The following is a 20,482-nucleotide window of genomic DNA, read 5'->3' on the forward strand; positions in this document are numbered from 1 at the left end:
GAGAAACTCACGTATCTCCTGGCTTTGGCGTGCGTAGGGCCTTTAAAATCCACTGTAAGTAATTTATAGGACCACACTCATAATAAAATGCAAACCATAGCAAAACAGAACCCAAATAAAAAAGAAAAAAACCCCAGACAAAATATTGTGCCCTCAGCCAAATGCCTGTTTTAAACAAAAATAAAAGTCTTTAACGTTGCAAAAGTCCCATGGACTTTTGCAATTTGCCTTAAACCATGTGATTTTGGTTAATCCATGGGCTATTGCAGAAATGTAATTATGTCTGGGGAGGTACAGTTAGCCATTTGTTGCCAACACAAGGCCCCATGTGGGCAACAATCTCTCCCCCACACTCTTGTCTTCAAGTGGCCCCCTGGGCTGATTCCCTGGTCCCTCCTGTCTTCCCCTTGTATATCCATGAATGGAACATTGGGGGCAAGAGGGGGGACCGTTCCTTTATCCTCCTCCCTCCTCCCCTGGCACTGACTACTGTTATTGACTGGTAACCTCATATATTCCTTTGCCCTGCATGCGATTTCCCTATCTAGTTCCCCTAAGAAGAGTAAGACCACATCTCCCTGCAAGCAACTGGGGTACATGCAGGGTGGGCTCAGCTTGCCCCCCCCCCTTGACACGGAGCTGTGTGATTGCCCCAATTATATTGGATCTGATTGTTTCCGTGACCACATAGCAGAGTCCCGATCTTATCTCTCATAAAACTCATCAGGTGCATCCTGGAAAAAAAATTAGGGCAATGAAATCTGTCAATTCCAGAAACATTCAGCAAACGCATCATTTCAGGGGCTGGAGAGCTGTCAGTCTTCATTTGAAATGAATTGAGAATTTAGCATGGATGCTTACACGATAAGCAAGCGCAGCCCATAGAGAAAATCAGCCATGCTGTGACAGAACGGTATTATATGGTTCCCCGTAAAGGGGACCCTTATTGAAAGAGCTAAATTAATGAGGTGTCGCAGCAGCTTAGCTTGATTCTCAGCTGGTCGTCCTTATTGAATATGGGCTCGATCAACAAGGCTCATCATTACATTCCAGGCTGAAAAAAAAAAAGATCAAACTCCATATTCCTTGGCAGGGGATCATCAATATTTTATCCACCGGAAAAAAAAAAAAAAAAGCCTGTAGAAGCCGAGTGCTAAACAGAATAAATGGTGCTGTTATAAAATGCGACAACCGTAGCAAAGCAGCTGAAGAACAGCAAAGTTGGAATATAGGGTACATATGAGGCTGTATGGAAAGTTATAATGCTCACCTACCCAAAGAGGTAGCGAACCGCAACTGGGCATACTGGATGGACCCAACTGCTCTTTATGTTGCAAAATGGACGATATTCTAAAGATTTAAATGTCCCCTCCCCCCCTTTATCCAGCCCAAAATCGCTGTGCACACAGATTTAGCTGGGCGGAAGAGGGGCCAGGCCAGCAGTGCCCAGGGCAGGGATCTCAAATCTAGTCGATTGGCCCAATATTCAGCGCTATAACCACTCAGACTTGTCCACCGCAGGGTGGCCGCAAAAATGCCCGTCTTAAAACTAATTGCGCAGATTTTGTGCAGCTAGAATGTGCCATACGTTCACCCACAGATTTAACCAGTTAAGCTGCAGCTGACTGTACGGGCAAAGATAGCCGGTTAAACTTAATCAGTTGACTTCACTGCCCACGTTTCCCCCACGTGTCCAGCGTACGTGCACTTATTTCTCTGTATTTTCTTTCATGAAGCTCAGCGCTGCTGGGCAGGAAAGTCTGTGCTGTGAGCAGAGAAAACCAAAAAGCTTCTATTATTGGCTCGGCGTCCGTCCACAGCAGGAAACAGCGTAATAGACATTTTTTTTTTCCCAGGTTTGCTAGCTTTTAACTTCAATTTACTTAAGGGGGAAACTTTTGGTAAGGTGGCTACGAGCAAATTTTTCCAGAGAAATGCTTTTCTCTTTCAAAATTCACTTAAGAGTAGGCCTGATAGTTCTGTGGGTGGGCAGGAGTGTAAACTACATGCGTATAATTAAAAAATGCAATTATACAAGCATAATTTATACCCCTGACCTACATACACAACCCTCTCCCCCAGCCCAAAAGAGGCTAGAACAGCCATTGTAAAACTGCATGGCTATATTTACGGTAACTTTTCTAAATGAGGCAATTTTTTGCAGCCTTGTTCCCAGGCAACCACATCCATGCCTGGGAACTCTTCTGCATTTGACCTGGAGTCTCCAGTTTAGAGCCCTTTTTCTGGGGAGAGCAGCCAGGATCTCTGGGCCCTAGAAATGAGCTGCCTCTTTCCCTCCGTCTGTGCTGAGTAGTTGCATGGCACCGGGGACGCAGTCTGAGAGGCAGGAGGAAGCTCTGCTGCTAATTCTCCGCCTCCCGGTCTGTCAGAATGAATCGGTCTGCAATGAGAGGAAGGGAAACACTGCCTTCCTCTCCAGGCTGGCATGGATCCCAGTATAGGAGGGCATAAGGAAGCGTGCGAGTGAGAGATGAAAGGGGAGAGACAGAAAAACAGAAAGTATGGGGAGGAGGGAAGGGGTTCAGTGATAGAGAGCAAGAATGAGTGTGAGGAGTCAGTGAGAGCAGAGTGAGTGCTAGGAGGGGTAAGCAAGAGAATGTGTGTGTGAGAGAGAGAGAGTGGGGAGAGCAAGGGGTGGGATAAGAATGTGGGGGGGCATGAGATGGGACAGCCAGAGATGAGAGCAAAGGAGAGAGGGAAAAAGGGGAAGGCAAGAGTGAGGATGAGGGAGGGAAAAGGAAATGAGAGAGTGAGTTGAATTAAGGGAAAAACAGCACTTGGAGGAGGGGGGAAGAGAAAGGGGTGAGAGAGAAAATGAGGAAAAGCAGGAGACGAAGAAGGAGAGGACGCTGGGCTGGGGAGGAATCCAGGGCGGATAATGTAGAAGGAAGGGATGAAGACTGGAGGAGAGAGCGCAGGAGGAAGAGGAAGAACGGAGAAAGCAGAGCAGGGAGGATGAATAGGAAGAAGAGGGAGAATCAAACAAGCAGAAGGGGAGAGAAAAAAAGGAAGAGTATTAAAGGAGCTGCTGCTGAAGGGAAGACACAAGGAAGGAAGGGAGAGAGAACTGAAGCAAAAAAGAAAGAGGAAGTACACCTGAGAGAGAGAGAGAACAAAGAAAGGAATAGAGCTAAGGAGAGATGATGGAGGCCAGCAGACAGAAGCTGGGATAAAGGACTGAGGGGGAGACGCCATTTAAAGCAGAGCTAGAGGAGGGGTTCCCAGGGAGCGTATTCGAGTCGGAGGAGGAAAGATACATGGGTAGATGGCATTTTCAACTCTACATTCCTTGTTTTCAATGAAAAAAAATAATACCCGCACATAAAGAAGGTGGAAGCATTCCTGGTTACTTTGTATCCGCTGCAGGTTTCGAAACGAAAGCATGCATGTGTACTTGCACTTTGAAAATTGGGTCAACGTCCACAGGTAAAAAAGCGCCTTTGGACTTTTCCCCCCCGAAACAAACGGTTGGAAAATTGTCCCCTATAGGAATTAGCTTTGAATGCTCAACGTCTGGTTTATTTATTTTAATTTTTTTTTTTTTATTTCTAGTGTTAAAGCCCCTTGCAGAGATACCGTCGTCATCTGTAATACGGTTTTACTGTATCTTTTAGGTGACATCTGCACAATGGCCGACTACGGACGGCTTAAGAGCATTCTTCTGGACCTTCAGGCTCAGCAGCTGACCCAGCACGGCGGCAGCATAGATGAGCGAACACCTCAGAAACGTTTCCTAGTGGAAGACATGTTTAAGTACCTGGACGTAGACCGTGATGGGCGTCTGGGCAGCTCCGAACTGGCTCAGGTGGGTTTATTGTTCATTGAAAAATCGAATTATGGAGAAAAGTGTATTTTTCATCCAGGGTGTGAATTGATTGGAGGGCAGCAGAATTCTTGTGACAACAGTCGTTAGCAACTTGCCTGCCTGGCATTAGGTGAAGGAAAGGAATCTGCCTGGGAAGACAAAGCTTTCTCTCTGTTCCCCAGGGGGCTGGAGATATCGTATCTAAAAACAGTTTAAACTATTATACAAATAAAAGCCGGTCAATTCATTTTTTTTTCCTCTGGGCATTTACAAACTGTCTATAAAATATTCCGGTTAATTCAAAAGATGCATATTTTATAGGTAATTTTTATTTTTTGCTTATACAGTATAGTAATCTTTTTCCCACTCTTTTTAATAATGTCACAGTTGAATTGCACACTTTTGCTGCTATTTTTCTTTTATTTCCCCATATTCCCTTAGTAACAGGTATTGAAGCTTTGAGTACTATGAGAAAAAAAAAATAAAACCATGGAATGCAGACCCACTTAGAAGTCACTGATCTGCAGATCTACTGAATGTTTAATTGCGAGTTGTTTGTATTGCTCTAATTGGTGAAGTTAACCTAATGTAGCCTATTCAATCTCAAAGCCTTGTGTGTCTTCAGCTTCTCCTTTGAAAGCTAGTTTAGGATATTAAATGAGCCTGAGATCTCGCATAAACAACCCTAGGAAATATGCACACCTCTCTCATGTTTGCTGTCTGCCGTGTCCTTTAGCATTTGCTGCCCTCTGTCCATATGCGGAACATCAAGGTCTTTTGTGTCTCAGAGGAAAGTATATTGGGTAGGAGGGCTTTCCTGCATCACGCTGGCTCTAACATGGCAAGGGGGTAAGAAAGACAGGAGGCCAAGAGTTACGCTAAACAAAAGCTCTGGGAACTGTAGAATTGCCGAGCTCTCTGTTGCTGCCGCTTGACTCATTTGATAGGACTTGGGAGATCCAGGTCGGTCCAGTATACTTGAAAGTCTAATACAATGACAGAGATTGTTCACTTTACCTTCACAGTCTAGGTTTACTGTGACTATCAGCTCAATACTGTAAAGTGCGGCCGCGGTTACCCTGCTCCTATCCTGCTTTCTACTCACTTTCCGGCCGCGTTAGCCCTTCCTGCGATACACAATCCCCTTTAACCGATTCTTACCGCCTCTTTAAATCCCCGGGTAACCCCTTCCGCACGCGGCATGTATATCAGATGTAAATGAGCGAATTAGCTATTCTCTCCCATACAGTAACGCGCGCCCCGACTATCGCTATTTTACCCTGCCATTTTGCCCCACGTTTAACCTGCTAACTTACCGCCTAACCCTACCCCTGCGTTAGAGGCAAGGGTTAAGGGTAGACGGCAAACTTTCCCTCAAAAGAACCTAAAAACCTAAAATGGGTATAAATACCTTGGATGTCACATTCCGAATCCCCCATCTCCACCAGGGCGGGCGCGCGTATATCCAGGCGGCGGCGGCGGGAGCCGGCGGGCGCACATTCATCCAGGCAGTGGCAGCGGGAGCCGGCGGGCGCGCGTTCATCCAGGTGGCGGTGGTGGGAGCCAGCGGGCGCGCGTTTATCCAGGCGGCGGCGGGAGCCGGCGGGCGCGCGTTTATCCAGGCGGCGGCGGTGGGAGCCGGCGGGCGCACGTGCGTTCATCCGTTCATCCATGCGGTGGTGGTGGGAGCCGGCGGGCGCGCGTGCGTTCATCCAGGCGGAGGGAGCCGGCGGTGAAAGCGGCCTCCAGCAGCCCCCGCTGGCAGTGAATGAATGCACGCCTGTGTACGCCGTGCAATTTCGGCGCTCAAGGCAGGGCATTAGAGAACGCCGACGTCACATGCCGCCTGGATGAACGCGCGCCCGCCGGCTCCTGCCGCCACTGCCTGGATGAACGGATGAACGCACGTGCGCCCGCCGGCTCCCACCGCCGCTGCCTGGATGAACGCGCGCCCGCCGGCTCCCGCCGCCGCCTTGATGAACGCGTGCCCACCCGCCCGCCAGCTCCCGCCTCGATGACAGCACGCGCGCCCGCCGGCTCCCGCCTCGAACATGCGCCCGCCAGCTCCCGCCAGTAAGTTTACTTTTTTTACACTTTATTCCCTTTTGTTTTAATTTTCGCCCTGTGCCTTGCTTCGGGAGGGGGGAACCATCCACTTCCTGGTACCTGTCATTTCAAATGTCAGTTGAAATGACAGGTACCAGCGCACCCAGGATACTGTATAGGCGCTGTATTAAGCGCCTATACAGTAAAATGGGTTGCGCGGGCCTAACGCTTCGCAGACGCGGCTTGCATTTGCAAGCAATTTAAATAGAGTATCGAGCGGTATGTGAGCAGGACTATGCGTGCGACGAACGAGGGTGCGCCCAGCACTGCCGCACTCTAATGCGGCCTTACTGTATCGACCTGTTTGTGGGAGGCTTTTTATTAAATTCTCTAATGGCCAAGCATTTCATGAGGAAGGAAGGAAGTATTGGACTAGAGTAGAGAGCTTTGATGCCTTATCCTTGCTAGACTGCTGGAAATGCGTGATGAAAGATACTTACCCTGGAAGGGTAATGTTGGCCTCACGATGAAATATACCTCCTAGAAGAGTCTGCTTATGGAAAGTGGGCTTATTGTGATATTGGAGGTACATTTTCCTTATCTAAGTAGACTTCCATGCTGATATTATTCTGTGGTTGGGTTCTCCTCATTTGTTTGGGTAATTGCCAGGTTCTTATGGCCTGGATTGGCCACTGTTGGAAAAAGGATGCTGGGCTTGATGGACCCTTGGTCTGGTCCAGTATAGTATGGCAATTTCCTATGTTCTTATGCCATTCCAAAAGCAGCTAATGAATAACAGAGAGATTCAGGATATTGTTTTCAATTAAATTTGTTTAAGAAAGCCGGAGCAAGAAAAAAAAAGCTCAGATAACTTGCTAAAATTATACAAAATGCATGTTTTTAAAATGATGACTGGAATAAATGGTTACAATGGAAAATTATTGCACAAAGAAGTAAAAATTGGCTAACAGGAGTTTTACAATAAGGAGAATAGACGTGTGTTGTGGAGGTTAAAGCAGGCTGTAAAGTTTCAAATGACATCCAAGGAGTTGATGAAAGGTAAAAATATCAAATATTTAATCTCAGTGTAGGTAAACCCATATCACAAAAAAATGCAAAAACGGCAAACATTATTAATGTAGCTGTTGCCTGAGAAAAGGACCTTCCTAATCCTGAAAGCTTGCATTTTAAAGTATTTTTTATCCTAATAAAGGCACAATCCTTACCCTACTACGTTTTTGGTTTTCTTATGTTGGATTTTGATTTCCGTGGTCTAACATGTTACTCCTTCTGGAAATCCATTGCAGTGATTAAAAATGAATTGCTATGCCTGGAAGTGTGTTCAATTACTGAAAAGCATCCGAAACATTTAAAAATCGCAATATCAGTTCATGGAGAAATTATTGGATCCAGAAATAGTTCTTAATAGCAGGTGAAGGTGGGAGAAGCTAATATTTTTATTTTAGCTTGCACATGCAAGATTTCATCATCTAATTATTTATGTTTCATTAAGTGCATCTTATTCCACTTGATTATTAAAAAGAAAGGATACATGAAAGACATTTTTTAGCATATGGAGAGTGTTACTGAGTCTCTACTAAAAGGTATATACCATCAGTATAGGTAGAGGTCAGGCATGTCTCTTGTTTTACAGCTCCCCCATGTGGGCGGCTGTATTGGTCATGCCCTGGTTCTATAAAAACCATAGACACCATCTTAGAATGTGGATTTTTAGTTTTGCTTTTGAATAACCAGGAGTGTCTTTGTTTTAATACCTATTTTTTTCCCTTTTACTTTAATTTGGGGAAAGAAGAAGACTTATCTAAAAATCTAGGTTCAGAATGAGTGGAAAAGGGGGGTTCTCCCTTTTTTGCTAAGGAATATTATTTTCTAAATTACTTATCCACCCTTCCTTCTTTCAAAAGATTTTCTGAGCTCTCTATCTGAGCGAGCCAGTGCCACCCATTTAGGGTCTTGGGGGGAGAACAGGGCAAGCAACGTCATGAGAGAGAAGACTTAAGAAATAAACAAATAGATAAACAAAAGAGTGGCACCCCAGCAGTAAAGATCCATTACAGATCGCTACCAGATATTCAGAAGAAGGCGTCGTCGGACCGAGTACCCTGCAGCTACAGCAAGGACTGAGAGAGAAACCGGAGGAGCGTTAGACTTGACAGCCCACACTTCTGAGAAGGATTGTAAATGGGGAACTGAATTTGATCTATCACCCCTCCAGAGCATCCACCCTCCTTAGATGGAAGCTGTTTGAAGCTTCAAAACAGCCCCTAAGCTGATTGGAAAGCCAGCTGGGAGTGTGCATGGAGTAAGAGACTGCAGAGTCGCAGATTTACCCTCAGTGTGTTTGGAGCTGTGAGCAATCTTCTGGTTCCAATTTAGAATCGTCTATCACTAAAGTTATCCTGAAACTTTTTCTCAGTGCCCATGATTAATACTATCTGCCACAGAGATAGTAGAAAGACTAGGGGGCATTCCATGAAGTTAGCATGGGGCACATTTAAAACTAATCAGAGAAAGTTCTTTTTCACTCAACGCACAATTAAACTCTGGAATTTGTTGCCAGAGGATGTGGTTAGTGCAGTTAATATAGCTTTGTTTAAAAAAGGATTGGATAAGTTCTTGGAGGAGAAGTCCATTACCTGCTATTAAGTTCACTTAGAGAATAGCCACTGCCATTAGCAATGGTAACATGGAATAGACTTAGTTTTTGGGTACTTGCCAGGTTCTTATGGCCTGGATTGGCCACTGTTGGAAACAGGATGCTGGGCTTGATGGACTCTTGGTCTGATCCAGTATGGCATTTTCTTATGTTCTTATGAGATTGTGCAAGATCAACACCCAGGGCCTAGGGTACAAATGTTAGTAAACAGAATCATTCAGAATGAGTTTAGTGTACAGTACAGCTGGAATAAATGATCCAACTGGAAAGCTGGGTCTGTGAGGGAGCTGATGAGGGGATTGATATCGGCAAGTGAGGAGAACAACTGACTTGTTTCTCTCTTGTTCTCCTCTCAATGTTGCTTTTGTCTCGTAAATAATACATTAATAATTTAGGAAGAATCTCAGAGGGAGAAAAATATCTTGCAGACCTCGGAGCAAATGGTGACCATACCAGAGTTCTTCCTAATTAATAAAAGAGTTCAGAGCAGAAGGAAAAGATGTTTGGGTAGCACAACCCAAAGATGGAAGGTGTCCTCAGGAACCGACTTTGCAGCCTGTATTTTTAAACGGATTTGTCTCATTTTCTGTTTATGGAAAAATATAGTTTAAAAATAGTTTTCCGTGCTCTTAAATCGCAGAGAAAATAAAACTACGTCTGTACTGTTCTTTAGCTCTTCAGAAACAGTGCTGTAAAACTCCAGAAAGGAAGGCTTCTAAGATCACAAAATCCTTCGAGATATATACTGTATTTATTTATTTATTTTTAATACTGTTTGTCTACCTCTATGTCTGAATTTGGGTTTCTCTTTCCTCATTGCCTGTTTTCCTGTCCTCTGAATAGAGCATCCTTTCTTGCTAACCCGGTAATAAACTGGGGTTTCCTTATGATCTTAAAGGCAGCAACTCTAACACTGCCTGTTCAGGGGTCATCCAGTTGACATGTTTCTCCAAATTTTTACTGAGCTGGAATATCTTCAGATAGGACTTAAATATTCTTCATAGCCCATGCATTTCACCAGCTTTGTATAAATGTTAAAGTTGTTCCAATGAAAAGTATCGTGGTCGCCATCATTGGTGCTCGAGTTGTAAAATGTAAGACTCCCTCCTTCCCTCCCTCCCACACACACACTTGCCCTCCCAGGCCTTCGATCCACAGCTGCTCTCTCCCTCTTTCCATCTTTTTAAAAGATTGATCTTGTATGTTATGGCTAATCTCCGGTTTTGTTGAACATTTTCATTCGTTAGTTGAAGGGTTGTTTTTCAGGATTATTACTTTCAATTGCCTTAAGTAGAAGAAACCAGGGCTGGGATTATAAAGAGCTTCAGGACTTGTGTGAAAGAACTTTTATTTCCCTACAGACTTCGAATTTCAGCGCGTTTCTGAACACATTTGTTGCTTAGGCCCTGTGGAGACATTTCCTGAGTGCTAAAGGATGTTAGCGATGCATGCATGCGATAGTTCATACAATACCGGCAGACCCGGTCCGTGTTAGCTCAGGGGACTTCACGCTCAGGTCAGCCAAAATCAGATTTCAAGTACTTGAGTCACACTTTCCTTAATACCTATAATATATCTGCTCACCGTGTTTTGGCTTTTCCTGAAGCGTATCACTCCTCCGGGTGATAAGTATGCACCAGTTCTAAAGATTTCATTGCATCTTATTTGTTTGTTCTGCATTTTGTTTTATTTGTACCGGGGGGGGGGGGGGGGACAGAAGAGCAGGGATTGGGGCCCAGAAGTGTCCTTCTGCTCTGCCTGGGGTCCAGTGCCGCCATAACCCCCCCATTTGCACTTACCTGGGGATTTCTTCCCCTAGTTTATAAACCTTCCTACCTAAGTCACCACTGTGACCGTCCTTGGCCAGGGCAGCCATCTGCCAGGGTTCCTGCAAGCATGGGCCCTGTCTTCAGCCACTAGGGTATTGCTGTTGCATTAACGACTGGCATAATCTCCCCCCGGGGGGGCTGTGAATGCTGCCCTCTACAACACCCCCAGCCCCGGCCAGCCCAGGGAGTGGAAGACCTGATCTAGTGATTGAACTGAGCCACTAGACAGGCCCTCCTTTCCCATAGTTTTAACAATATACAGTGAATGCTGTAAAGCCAGTAGGCCTCATGTTTTCAGATGCTGTGATCATGAAAACCTACAGTTTACTTTAATTGGTTTTTGTTTTTATTTTTGATATTCTGCCTATATGCCTAGCCCTGAGGTGGAGTACAAATTCATTATACACAGTATGCAACAGTAATACTTCCAGAAAATTAAACACATCAAAATGTATCTTACAGTTGCTGCTCCTTCTGGTGGTCCTTCTTAAGGTCCATCCACAGGTCTTCTTTGGACCACTGTTGGGTCCCCACCCAATGGCTGAAAACCTTTGCTCTACAATTCTCATAGAACTGTTGGTTTGCTTCTTACAAACTTTCTTCACGTCCTAATTAAGAGTTGCTTTATCAAGGCTAATGTCATCGCTAACCTCGTGGGGAGCCAAACCTTCAATCCTATGGGCAGCACCGCATTTGCGCACATTTCGTGGACCCGTGGAGATTTATCCTGGCATTTTATAAACCTCAGCACAGTTTATAAAATACCACGGCTTTCTGCGTGGTATGTTTCGGCATGCCCAAATGAAAGCACTTAGTTCACCTATTTTATAAACATATGTGCATATAACTGTGGGATGAAAACGTGTGTGTGATAGCCCTGATTTATATGCAGAGGCAGGTAGTTTATAAAGTATGCACGTATACCATTTTGAAAATGCTTATTTGCCTGCAAACTTGAAATCACCATTTTACCACTACCTCCGCCAGTTCACCCAGCCCACCTCCAGGCCACCTGCATCCTCTAGCACCTCAGTCTTGAAACCCCACCAGTTCATCCAAGCCTCCAACCCAAAACCTGCAGACAATAGACAAGCCCGACTTCAGTTATCAATTGTACATTGTCCAAATAAGTTTGATAATTTATATGCATATATTTCTTATAAAATAGCAACCACCGTGAACCTCTTGACTCTACCCTACAATGCCCCTAAATTGCTCCAAACCACCCATTTTTTGAGTTGGTAAAACGTACGCCCCTAACTGAAAATACATACCGACTTTCATTGTCTATAAAATATCATATATGCAATTACATACTAATTGTGTGCATATATATATTATTTTTCTGCACAGAACTCCTTTGAAAATGTACTCAACCTTTAGGATGTAGGCCTGCAAGTGAACTTTAAGGACTAAGGTCAATAGATATGTATATCTATCTATAGGATTGATCTAGTCCCCTCTATGAGCAAGTGATGGATTACTTTTGTTTTTGTCCCCCTATTACTATAACATCAGAAAGGTAGGTAAATGGTACTTTTCAAACCCCGGACTCCACCATGCAGGATCATCTGCAGCAGAAGCTCTCACTATGCACGGCCCCAGAATCTGTTGGCAGATCTTCATTGGCTAGATATTCAAAGCTGGCTGGTTAGAACTAATCTGGCTAAGTTACGATGTACGTTCCTCGGCACGGCAAAGCGGCTGAATATATGTATATATATGCACTTAGCTGGATACATCTATCCAGCTAAGTTTAGACCTGCTCTATGGCATGTCTGAACTTACACAGATAGTTCTGCAGCTAACTCTGAATACCTGTAGTTAGCCGTATAATTTATACAGCTAACTCTTTCCACCCTCAATCCGTCCAGTACACGTCTACTTTTTATGCGTGTAACTTTTAGCTGTATAAGGGACTTACACTGCTAACAGCAGCCACTAATAGCGCTGAACGCACATTGAATATCGGGACCCATGTTTTAGCCCACAAACACTGTAGGCTTATGATATATAAATATATAGGGCTGTATGCAACTCTTTATTGACTCATGCTGCTAGTTCTGATCCAGATTGTCAAGAAGTGGGTTTTATGCATGCAAGGCACACACTGCATAGCCCTGGATTTTGACCTGTAGTGAGCCTCTTGCTGCTAAAACAGCTTATAAAATAAGCAGCAGATGAAACACCTGACCAATGGGGCTTCGGTGTTCATAGTGAATGTTTAATGACATCACATCTTTAAATCTGATGAGGAGCAGGTCTGAGCACACCAGCACAACCCTGACCTAGTTGAACCACAATCTTAAAGAGAGAGAGAGAGCGCTCAAAATTTGCTTCCCTTTTCTACTGTTCCCCGATTGCACCCCTCCACCCCCCGTAGGGTTGCATGCATGATGAAGAGGGCTCTCTGTTTTATTCCATACTTTTTAATGTTTTATCTAGCATCTTTGATCAGTCACATAACCAACAGAATTCCGTGCCCAAATCTGTTGTTGTACCTCTGCTTCTGCTGGATATCATGACAAAACATATTGTGGGCAATTTCAGATGTAAATTTGTGCATCCTGCTGAAAACACTTCCTTTCCTTATCATGTTGAGTGGCAATGAGAGATTATCCTGAAAATTAGTAGTGTGCTTTGAGGTCCCTCTCCTGATGTGCTGGATTAGTTCATCTGCTAGAATAGTTTAGAGCTGCAGTTTCACTGTCAGTGCAAGACAACAGACCTGGAGAATATATTGCTACAGCTGTGCTAACTTAAAGTGACTGGCACTGTAGATTACCCGGCAGACAGGCTCAGACAGCTACCAGTGGTTCATTAGCTGCTCAGCATAGTTGTGCTATCTCAAAAGGCATGAAAAAGAAACAAAGGGCAACGGGGTGGTTTTTTTGGTCTTTTTTTTTTTTGCACCTCTATAAGAGAAAATATCTGCCTTGATGTACACTCTAAAGGGCCAAAAAGCAGAAAGTAAAAATCTAAATAAATAAATAAAATATCATGTTATAATCCCGTGCAATTAATTTTAACGTTTAAAAAAAAATACTTATTCAAAGCTAACCTGAATTTCTTTCCTAGGATGTCTTCTTTCATTTAAGGCCGTGGCTAATCGTTTGCATTCATATTTTCTGCTGCCTAGTTAATGAAGCTGGAAGATCTGGAGGATGATTTCCTGGACTGCATGCCAGAGGATCTTCTTCGTTTTGACGATTATAACAACGATGGTTATTTAACTTTGCCAGAGTTCTACACTGCGTTTCGTAAGTCAACCCCGCATCTGTTGCTTTGGCGCTTGTGCCAGGGGTTTAGAAGGGGCAAAAAAAAAAAAAATCTGTCTTCCGTCATGCGTCTCAGCCGAACCTTGCTGCTATCCATTTATGCTGTACCAATCATGTCTGTGCCGGGTCTTTTGTCCTGAATTGCAAAACTGAACCAGAGCTTTGCTTCCAAGGCCAGTTTGCACTCAATTCCTTTCCCCCTTTTTTTTTTTTTTTCTCTGAAAGGTTTTGCCTGGCAACAGGGTTAGCAGGGGGCACGTGATCAAAATGCCTCCAGTGCTCACCAAAAATGCACTTGCAGGGGATACTCAGGATTAAAGCAATTGGTTGTATCGTTTCTGGCATTGAAAATGCTTTGCTCCCAGCTCAGTGCAACTTGTTGCTGTTGTCATTAGCATCGTAGCTGCTCCATCTGGTAAAAATGTTTTAAAAAGCATAGTCTGGTGGGATTTCCCTATCGATGTCTTGTTAATGTGTTTCTTTTCTTGGTGTTCTGCTAAACTCAGTTTTTCAAAGACTTTTTTCTCTAATCGACATTTTATTTGCATACTTAAAAAAAAAAAAAAAGTATATGCATGAGCATCTATTGATTTAAATGATCTATGATTACGCTGCTCATTCCATTTTGGACACTACGTCATTCAACCAATCAGTGCAGTCCTGGAGTGTCATTATGATGGTAATTTATATATAATTTACAAAATTTGGAGTAATTTTTTTTTTGTTTTGTTTTTATGATATAATTAATTTTGCTCAAGGGTTCATTATCTCTATTACTGAAACTTAGTATGACTGAAAAATACAATAGAATAATTCGGAGAGATTTGGTAAGAAACATTTAACTACCTACCTAAGATCCTGACGTATTAAACTGTGCTATATTTCACTTATAAATTATGATTCTCTCCGTGTATGTTGTTTACTGGAACTCATATGCCAATGTCTCACACATGTAAATTTCATATGGACAACTTTCCATAAAAGAAAACTACACCTCATTGAGATACAGTTATCCTTTTTTGTGGAAAATGGGCTTGAAAGACCTTTTTTGCACGTATTTTAGCACTGTGAGATACTTTGCATGGATTTGCATTGCAACAGTTGATTAGCTTTGATTTGAGGGCAATTTTGGAAATGTGTGGCATTCATACAGGGAAGCAGAAACCCACAGAAGTTAAATTATATTTAGAAAGGTAGGACCTGAAGAATTTAATTTTTCCCACACATTTTCACAGATGCTTATGTCGAGGGTGATCTTTATCTCATAGTTGTATATTTCTGTAAACTTTGAGCATTTCATGGGTCTAGTAATGTAAATTTAATTTAACTTCTAAGACTGATATTCTACCTTTATGGCACCAGGCTAAATAAGGTGGATTACAGCCAATTAAATTCAAAATAATTACGTTATCATGAATAATAAAACAAGAATAATCAAATAAACAGAACATAAAATTAATTCCACTAGGGGAAGTTAACTAGGGGTATAAGCTAATTAATTCCACTGGGAGTTAACTAGGGGTATAAGCTCCCCCTAGTTAACTCCCAGAAAAATTATTGCATATGGGGTGTCAGCTGAATTTCTGAACAAAAAAAAATATATAAGGGAGAAAATTAATCTGTACCCAATTTATCTAGAATGATTTGTTTTTCTAGGATGCCCCTTGTATCAGCAAGGAAAGCTTAATGACATGGCTACAATCCCAAAAGTATAGCATATAATATTAATTAAAAAAACATTATACTTAAAAGTTTATTTTAAGAGAATAATCTTGAAATATTTACATTAAAGTATCTGCTCCATGTATGTCACACTTGTTTCAGGTACGTTTTGTATTATGAAGCAAGCTTTCATTTGAAAAGCCAGGTCCCTAGATAAAGCGCTTGGTTAGCACAGAATGGCAAGGTGCCTGGCTTTAATAAGGGACAATGACCTTCCTTTTTACCTGCTACTACCGGATATTATCCTGTGTTTGTGAGGAGTTTTTCATGCAGTACATCCTCCACATGATTTTTCTCATCGTCTACCTCTGGATCACTGCTTGAATTTAGGTCATATGAAGGAGGATGAACTAGTTGACTCAGGTGAACAATTTAGCCACGTTAGAGCGTGTAAAACCAGTGACCCATGAGCATGTTGCCAATCTGAATTTATGATATCGCTGTGTATGACTGTGCATGTAGGAAGGTGACAGGGGTCACATCTATGGGGGTGGAGGATTTTCCTCGATGACTCGGCAAGAAGCTACCATTCAAAGATACAGGTGCAAGTCTTTTTCCAGCAAAATTAATGTAGAACCCAGAACCAGTTCCTTGTAGACAAAAGTATTAACATGGAGGATGAAGCTTTGAAATGTGGTGTTGATGTTATAATGCTTTTTTGATGAAAATCACCCAGAAAAAGAACCCCAGTATTAAACAAGTTTTAATAACATGTCATTTGAGCCGGTTTCATGATAAGCCTTATGTTTTTGCTTTTGATCACTTTTGTCTCCATAACAATGTTTAATTAAATTGTCCAAGGCTGCCTAGGCAACTATATTTTGAGATTAGGGATTTGGTCTTTAGGGGCACCTCTCAAGTCAATGATATCCATGGATCAAATCATCATAGCGCTGAGATATCACCGGCTTGTGTTTCACACTCTCCCTTTGGCTGTTTTCTCCCTCCGGCATGTGGGTCATCTTTCATGTTGTAGAAAACAATACAAAATGGGTAACAATTCATCGATTTGTTTCTTCCCCGAGCTATATTATATCTAAACTTCAGGAATAAAATGGCTAAAGCTTAGGCAAAAGCAAGGAAAGGATACCTGACAACAAGGGGGGGATTACATGGAAGGCGCCCAAGTCAACTAGATTGGAGGTCCATCCACTTCCTAAACCAAATCTGGCAGCATGTTATTAAACTGAGACCTCCGGGGGCCCGAGTTCACGGTGGGCTCTTCGTATGGTGATATCAGTTATATAAAGTATATCTCATGCATATTCATTAAGGGTTTTCTGAAAACTAGACCAGCTTCCAGTTTCACTGCTCTGGTGCAAGGCATTCAGGCTTCTTATTTACATATGTTTAGACCACACAAATCCAATTCTATTGACCTGTGCGGCTTACAAGTAAATAATCAGAAATTCCAAGCACAGTGTTAACACAATACAATAGCTATAAAATTCTATACTTTTAAGAACTAATAACCCAGTATGATTCAAAATTAATCAAACACCTGCTTAAAAAGAATTGATTTTGGTTTCTTCAACCAGTCTGATAGGTAAATTGCCTGAATGTTTCAGATGGGTGGAGGAATTCTTAAAGACTTGTTAGTTTTGTGCTGTACTGGGAGGGAACTGGGAAAAGGCCTAGTCCGTCGCCGTGTGCATGATGTAAAATTGCCCCCTCCTTACGCGTGCGAGTTGATATAAAATCGGGCGGGCATGTGCATGCGGGTAGCGGATTTCATAACATGCGCGCGTCAACGTGTGCAGGTTATAAAATCGGCACGTCCATGCACGGGTTTAAAAATCTACTCTTAATTTAGCCCTTTCCCTCTTGTCTACAGGGAAGGGAAGTGGTGTTAGGACAGACACAAAAAGCATACGTTTATCATCAAGGCTTCAACCACTGGTAGTACAATTCACAAGTTTCTAATTTGTGCTAATTCAACCCCTTTTTGGGTCTGTTACCTAAGGCTTAATTTCTGGTGGAACAACCCAGAATGGCATTCTGCCAGCTTCTTCCTGTGACCCAAGGAAGTGGAGTAGAGTTGGCAGAGTAATTCAGTCCCAACTTCCCTGCAGAAATGGAGCAGAGCATGGTGGCATTGGGTCATTTTTTTGGTCCTCCCCCGGTCCTAGAAGAAGCAAAGCAGGATTGCCTTGGAGCTGCTTATCCTGAGATGGAGCAGCCACGTGGCCTTGATGTTTTGTGCAGTTTCCTGGTAGAGTTGAGGAGGCCCTGAGGGATAATGACCAAGGTCAACGGATACACAAGGTAAATGCCTGTCATCCCCACTGTTTCTGCCGCTGCTGGGTGGGTCATCTTCCTGCCCAGATTACTGCTTATCGTACTGGCTTCCCAGGCCCTGTGGCCTCTGCTGCTGGTGACCACGCTAGAAGGGAGGGGGGTAAGAGAGTGAGAGGATGGGGGGAGGGGGTAGCGGGATAGAGAATGAAGGGATCGGAGGAAAGCAGAAAGAAGGTGGTTGAAAAGCAAGAAAGTGAATAAGGAGATGTGCAGGCAAGAGTGAGTGAGGAGATCAGAAGGCAAGGAGGCAAGTGAGTGAAGGAATTGGTGGGGCTCTGGGTTGTGTAGGGGCAGAAAGGGAAATCAACATTTTGGGAAATGAGTTGGGGGATCGGAAGGACTGTGAGGTATGAGTGAGATAAGATTGGGGGGCAGTCTGTGAATAGGGCAATTGGAAGAGGCAGGGAAAAAAGTGAATGAGGGGAGGGAAAGGGATAGGAAGCTGTCTGGTGGGGGGATGGAGAGAGAGAGAGAGTGAGGATAGCACTTGGTGCTGCTACTGCTCCCTTACTTCCTCCCCTGAGGAGGCAAAGAGCAGGATGCACTTTTGAATGTCAGACCTTCTGCCACCCTGTCCGAGGAGAGCAGCTGATGCGTGCTAGTCTGCCCTCAGCCCCCCAAGGCAGAGGATAACCAGCTGATTCCAGCTCAGAGAGGAGGCCTGTGCCTCACTGGCCTAGGAGGGAGAGGAGGAGAGATGCTTTAGAGGATAATTTTCCAGGAAGGGGGGAATTAGTGATCATCAAGAGGGAGAGGGGGGCTCAAGAACCATCAGAGATTGGGAGTGAGACTTGGGGGCTCTGAGGGGAGATGAGGATCACTGAAGGAATCATGGGGGGGGGGGCATCAGGTGGAGAACCAGGATCGCCAGGGCAGAGAGGAGGAAGGCAGACAAAAAGTGCCCCCTTCTCTTACACTCCTCACCTCACTGACCCTCCGTCTGCAAACCCCCCCCCCCCCTCCCCAGTAGTGGGGATGAAGGAGGAGGAAGAGTATGGAGAAAGTTTGCATGTATTTGTGAGTGTGTTTGTGTTTAGGAGCGAGAGTGCACCCGCAGCCCTGGACCTGGCCCCCCCCCCCCCCCCCCCAATTCCACTCCCTTTTCATCTACAAATTAAGCCCTGGTGTACTCTATTTGCTGAAACAAAAAAAAATGAAAAAGGTCCTCAGTGAAATGAAACAAAAAGACATTTTTTTGGCCTGCAGGCCCCTAACCCCTTAGCAGCCCTGGATTCTAAGTAGAGTCCGTGGAAGTCCTACACTTCCATTAATTATTATGCTTGAAAGCTGCTTGCTCGTTCTTCCTTACCATTCTGGTCTCTGCACCCATTGTAAATCCATCTTGCTGTCATTTAGAGTCCTTCCTAGGTGCTCATGGGTTTTAGCTTAAATGCCCTCCTTAAATGTGTTTTAATGCAGGCATTAGGTAATGCCCCTGTCCCAAGTGTATCAGCATGTCAGTGGTAAGGGGAATGGCCTGCAAAATGCCAAAATTAAAAACTATTACAATGGGCTCATTAGGTATTAATGCTAGTCTGGTTTTTGGGGTTGGTTTTTTTTTTTTTTTGGCTAATCGTATCGTTCGCTGTCCTCATTTTATAGGAATGCTGTCATGTAATATTTTGATAGGTGTGTGGGTATATAAGGAAAGTGACAGGAAATAATTTGCAGCAGATTATCCTCTGAGAAGAGAAACCAGTCTCATAATCAGGCAAGCTAACGGTTAAATTGCTGGAGGAATGCGATGAAGCCACCGGGCAGCTGAGGACTATTCTTTGGAAATGTGGAGCCTGCCCATTCTTGCCAAGGTTTTTGTGGGCTGCAGTGCGTGGTGCCTGTTTGATGTGCCTCGTTTTACCATGTGCATTCCTGGCTTCCTAACCTCACTCGAGCATCTATTCTATCTACTATAGCGGATGAGCATTAAAAGTGCCACCACGCGCATTGACACTTGTGATAGCTAACACAGTCTGCATGCCATTAACACGGATGTGAAGTGACCTAATGCAAAAAAAAAATATATATATATATTTAGATGTGGTAATCACATGTAAAAATACGCTAATCAACTCATTTAAAATAACCAGGGGTTGGTACAATACGTGTTAATCATCATGTCTGCACTAATGGTGGCATTAATGGAGAAGCATTAGATAATGCAAAAATCCACTTATAGAGCCCAATTTTCTAATATAATGCTTACGGCCAAAGTTGGCATTCACAAAGTACACATAGATTACAGCAATTAATTTGCAAAGCGAGGTTACTCACATTGGACCACTTTGAAAATTAGTGGGTCCGTGTGAACCCCTGTGGCATGCATGCATGCATTTATGCCAGTATGGAAGGTGGTGAAACTGTTTATGCGCACATCTGCGCAGTTGTAGAAAGGGAAGTCCCCACCCTAACTCTGCCCCTGTGAACACCTTTTTCAGGTATGCATAAAAGTGCACATGAAATTGTTTCCACACACATACTCGTGCATATATCCAGCTCCCAGGATAATTTCCAAAAGGCCTGTATGAGTACGTAAAATGCTGTTTTATGCGCATATATGCATTTGAAAATTCAGTGCGTTATGCATGACCCACTAAAAGGTTTGCTCCTTTGAGTACATTTTGCATTAACTGCATTGAAATCTATGACTGACTTCTGCATTAATAGCTGGTTTTAACCATTTTCGTTCTCAGACCCATTAGTTCTTTATATATTCCTAGAGCAAAGGTGAGAGAGAGAGAGAGGATAAAAGACATCTAAATACTTCCATGCACAGGAAGTGGATCTCTTTCAAAGGAAAGGAAGCTCT

The 20,482-nt window shown here is 43.5% G+C and overlaps 1 protein-coding gene across 3 annotated transcripts in view; it reads left to right on the top strand.

Annotated features, from left to right (window-relative positions):
• Positions 1–20,482, top strand: part of FSTL4 (follistatin like 4) — a 635,712-nt gene that overhangs the window by 457,961 nt on the left and 157,269 nt on the right. For all 3 annotated transcript variants that reach the window (XM_029583824.1, XM_029583825.1, XM_029583826.1), the window contains 2 exons: positions 3,636–3,826; positions 13,518–13,638. In XM_029583824.1, coding sequence (XP_029439684.1) covers positions 3,636–3,826; positions 13,518–13,638 — 312 coding nt within the window. The remainder of the gene's footprint in view (positions 1–3,635; positions 3,827–13,517; positions 13,639–20,482) is intronic.

The sequence above is a fragment of the Rhinatrema bivittatum genome, chromosome 18 (assembly GCF_901001135.1).
Source record: "Rhinatrema bivittatum chromosome 18, aRhiBiv1.1, whole genome shotgun sequence".
Lineage (NCBI taxonomy): Eukaryota > Metazoa > Chordata > Amphibia > Gymnophiona > Rhinatrematidae > Rhinatrema > Rhinatrema bivittatum.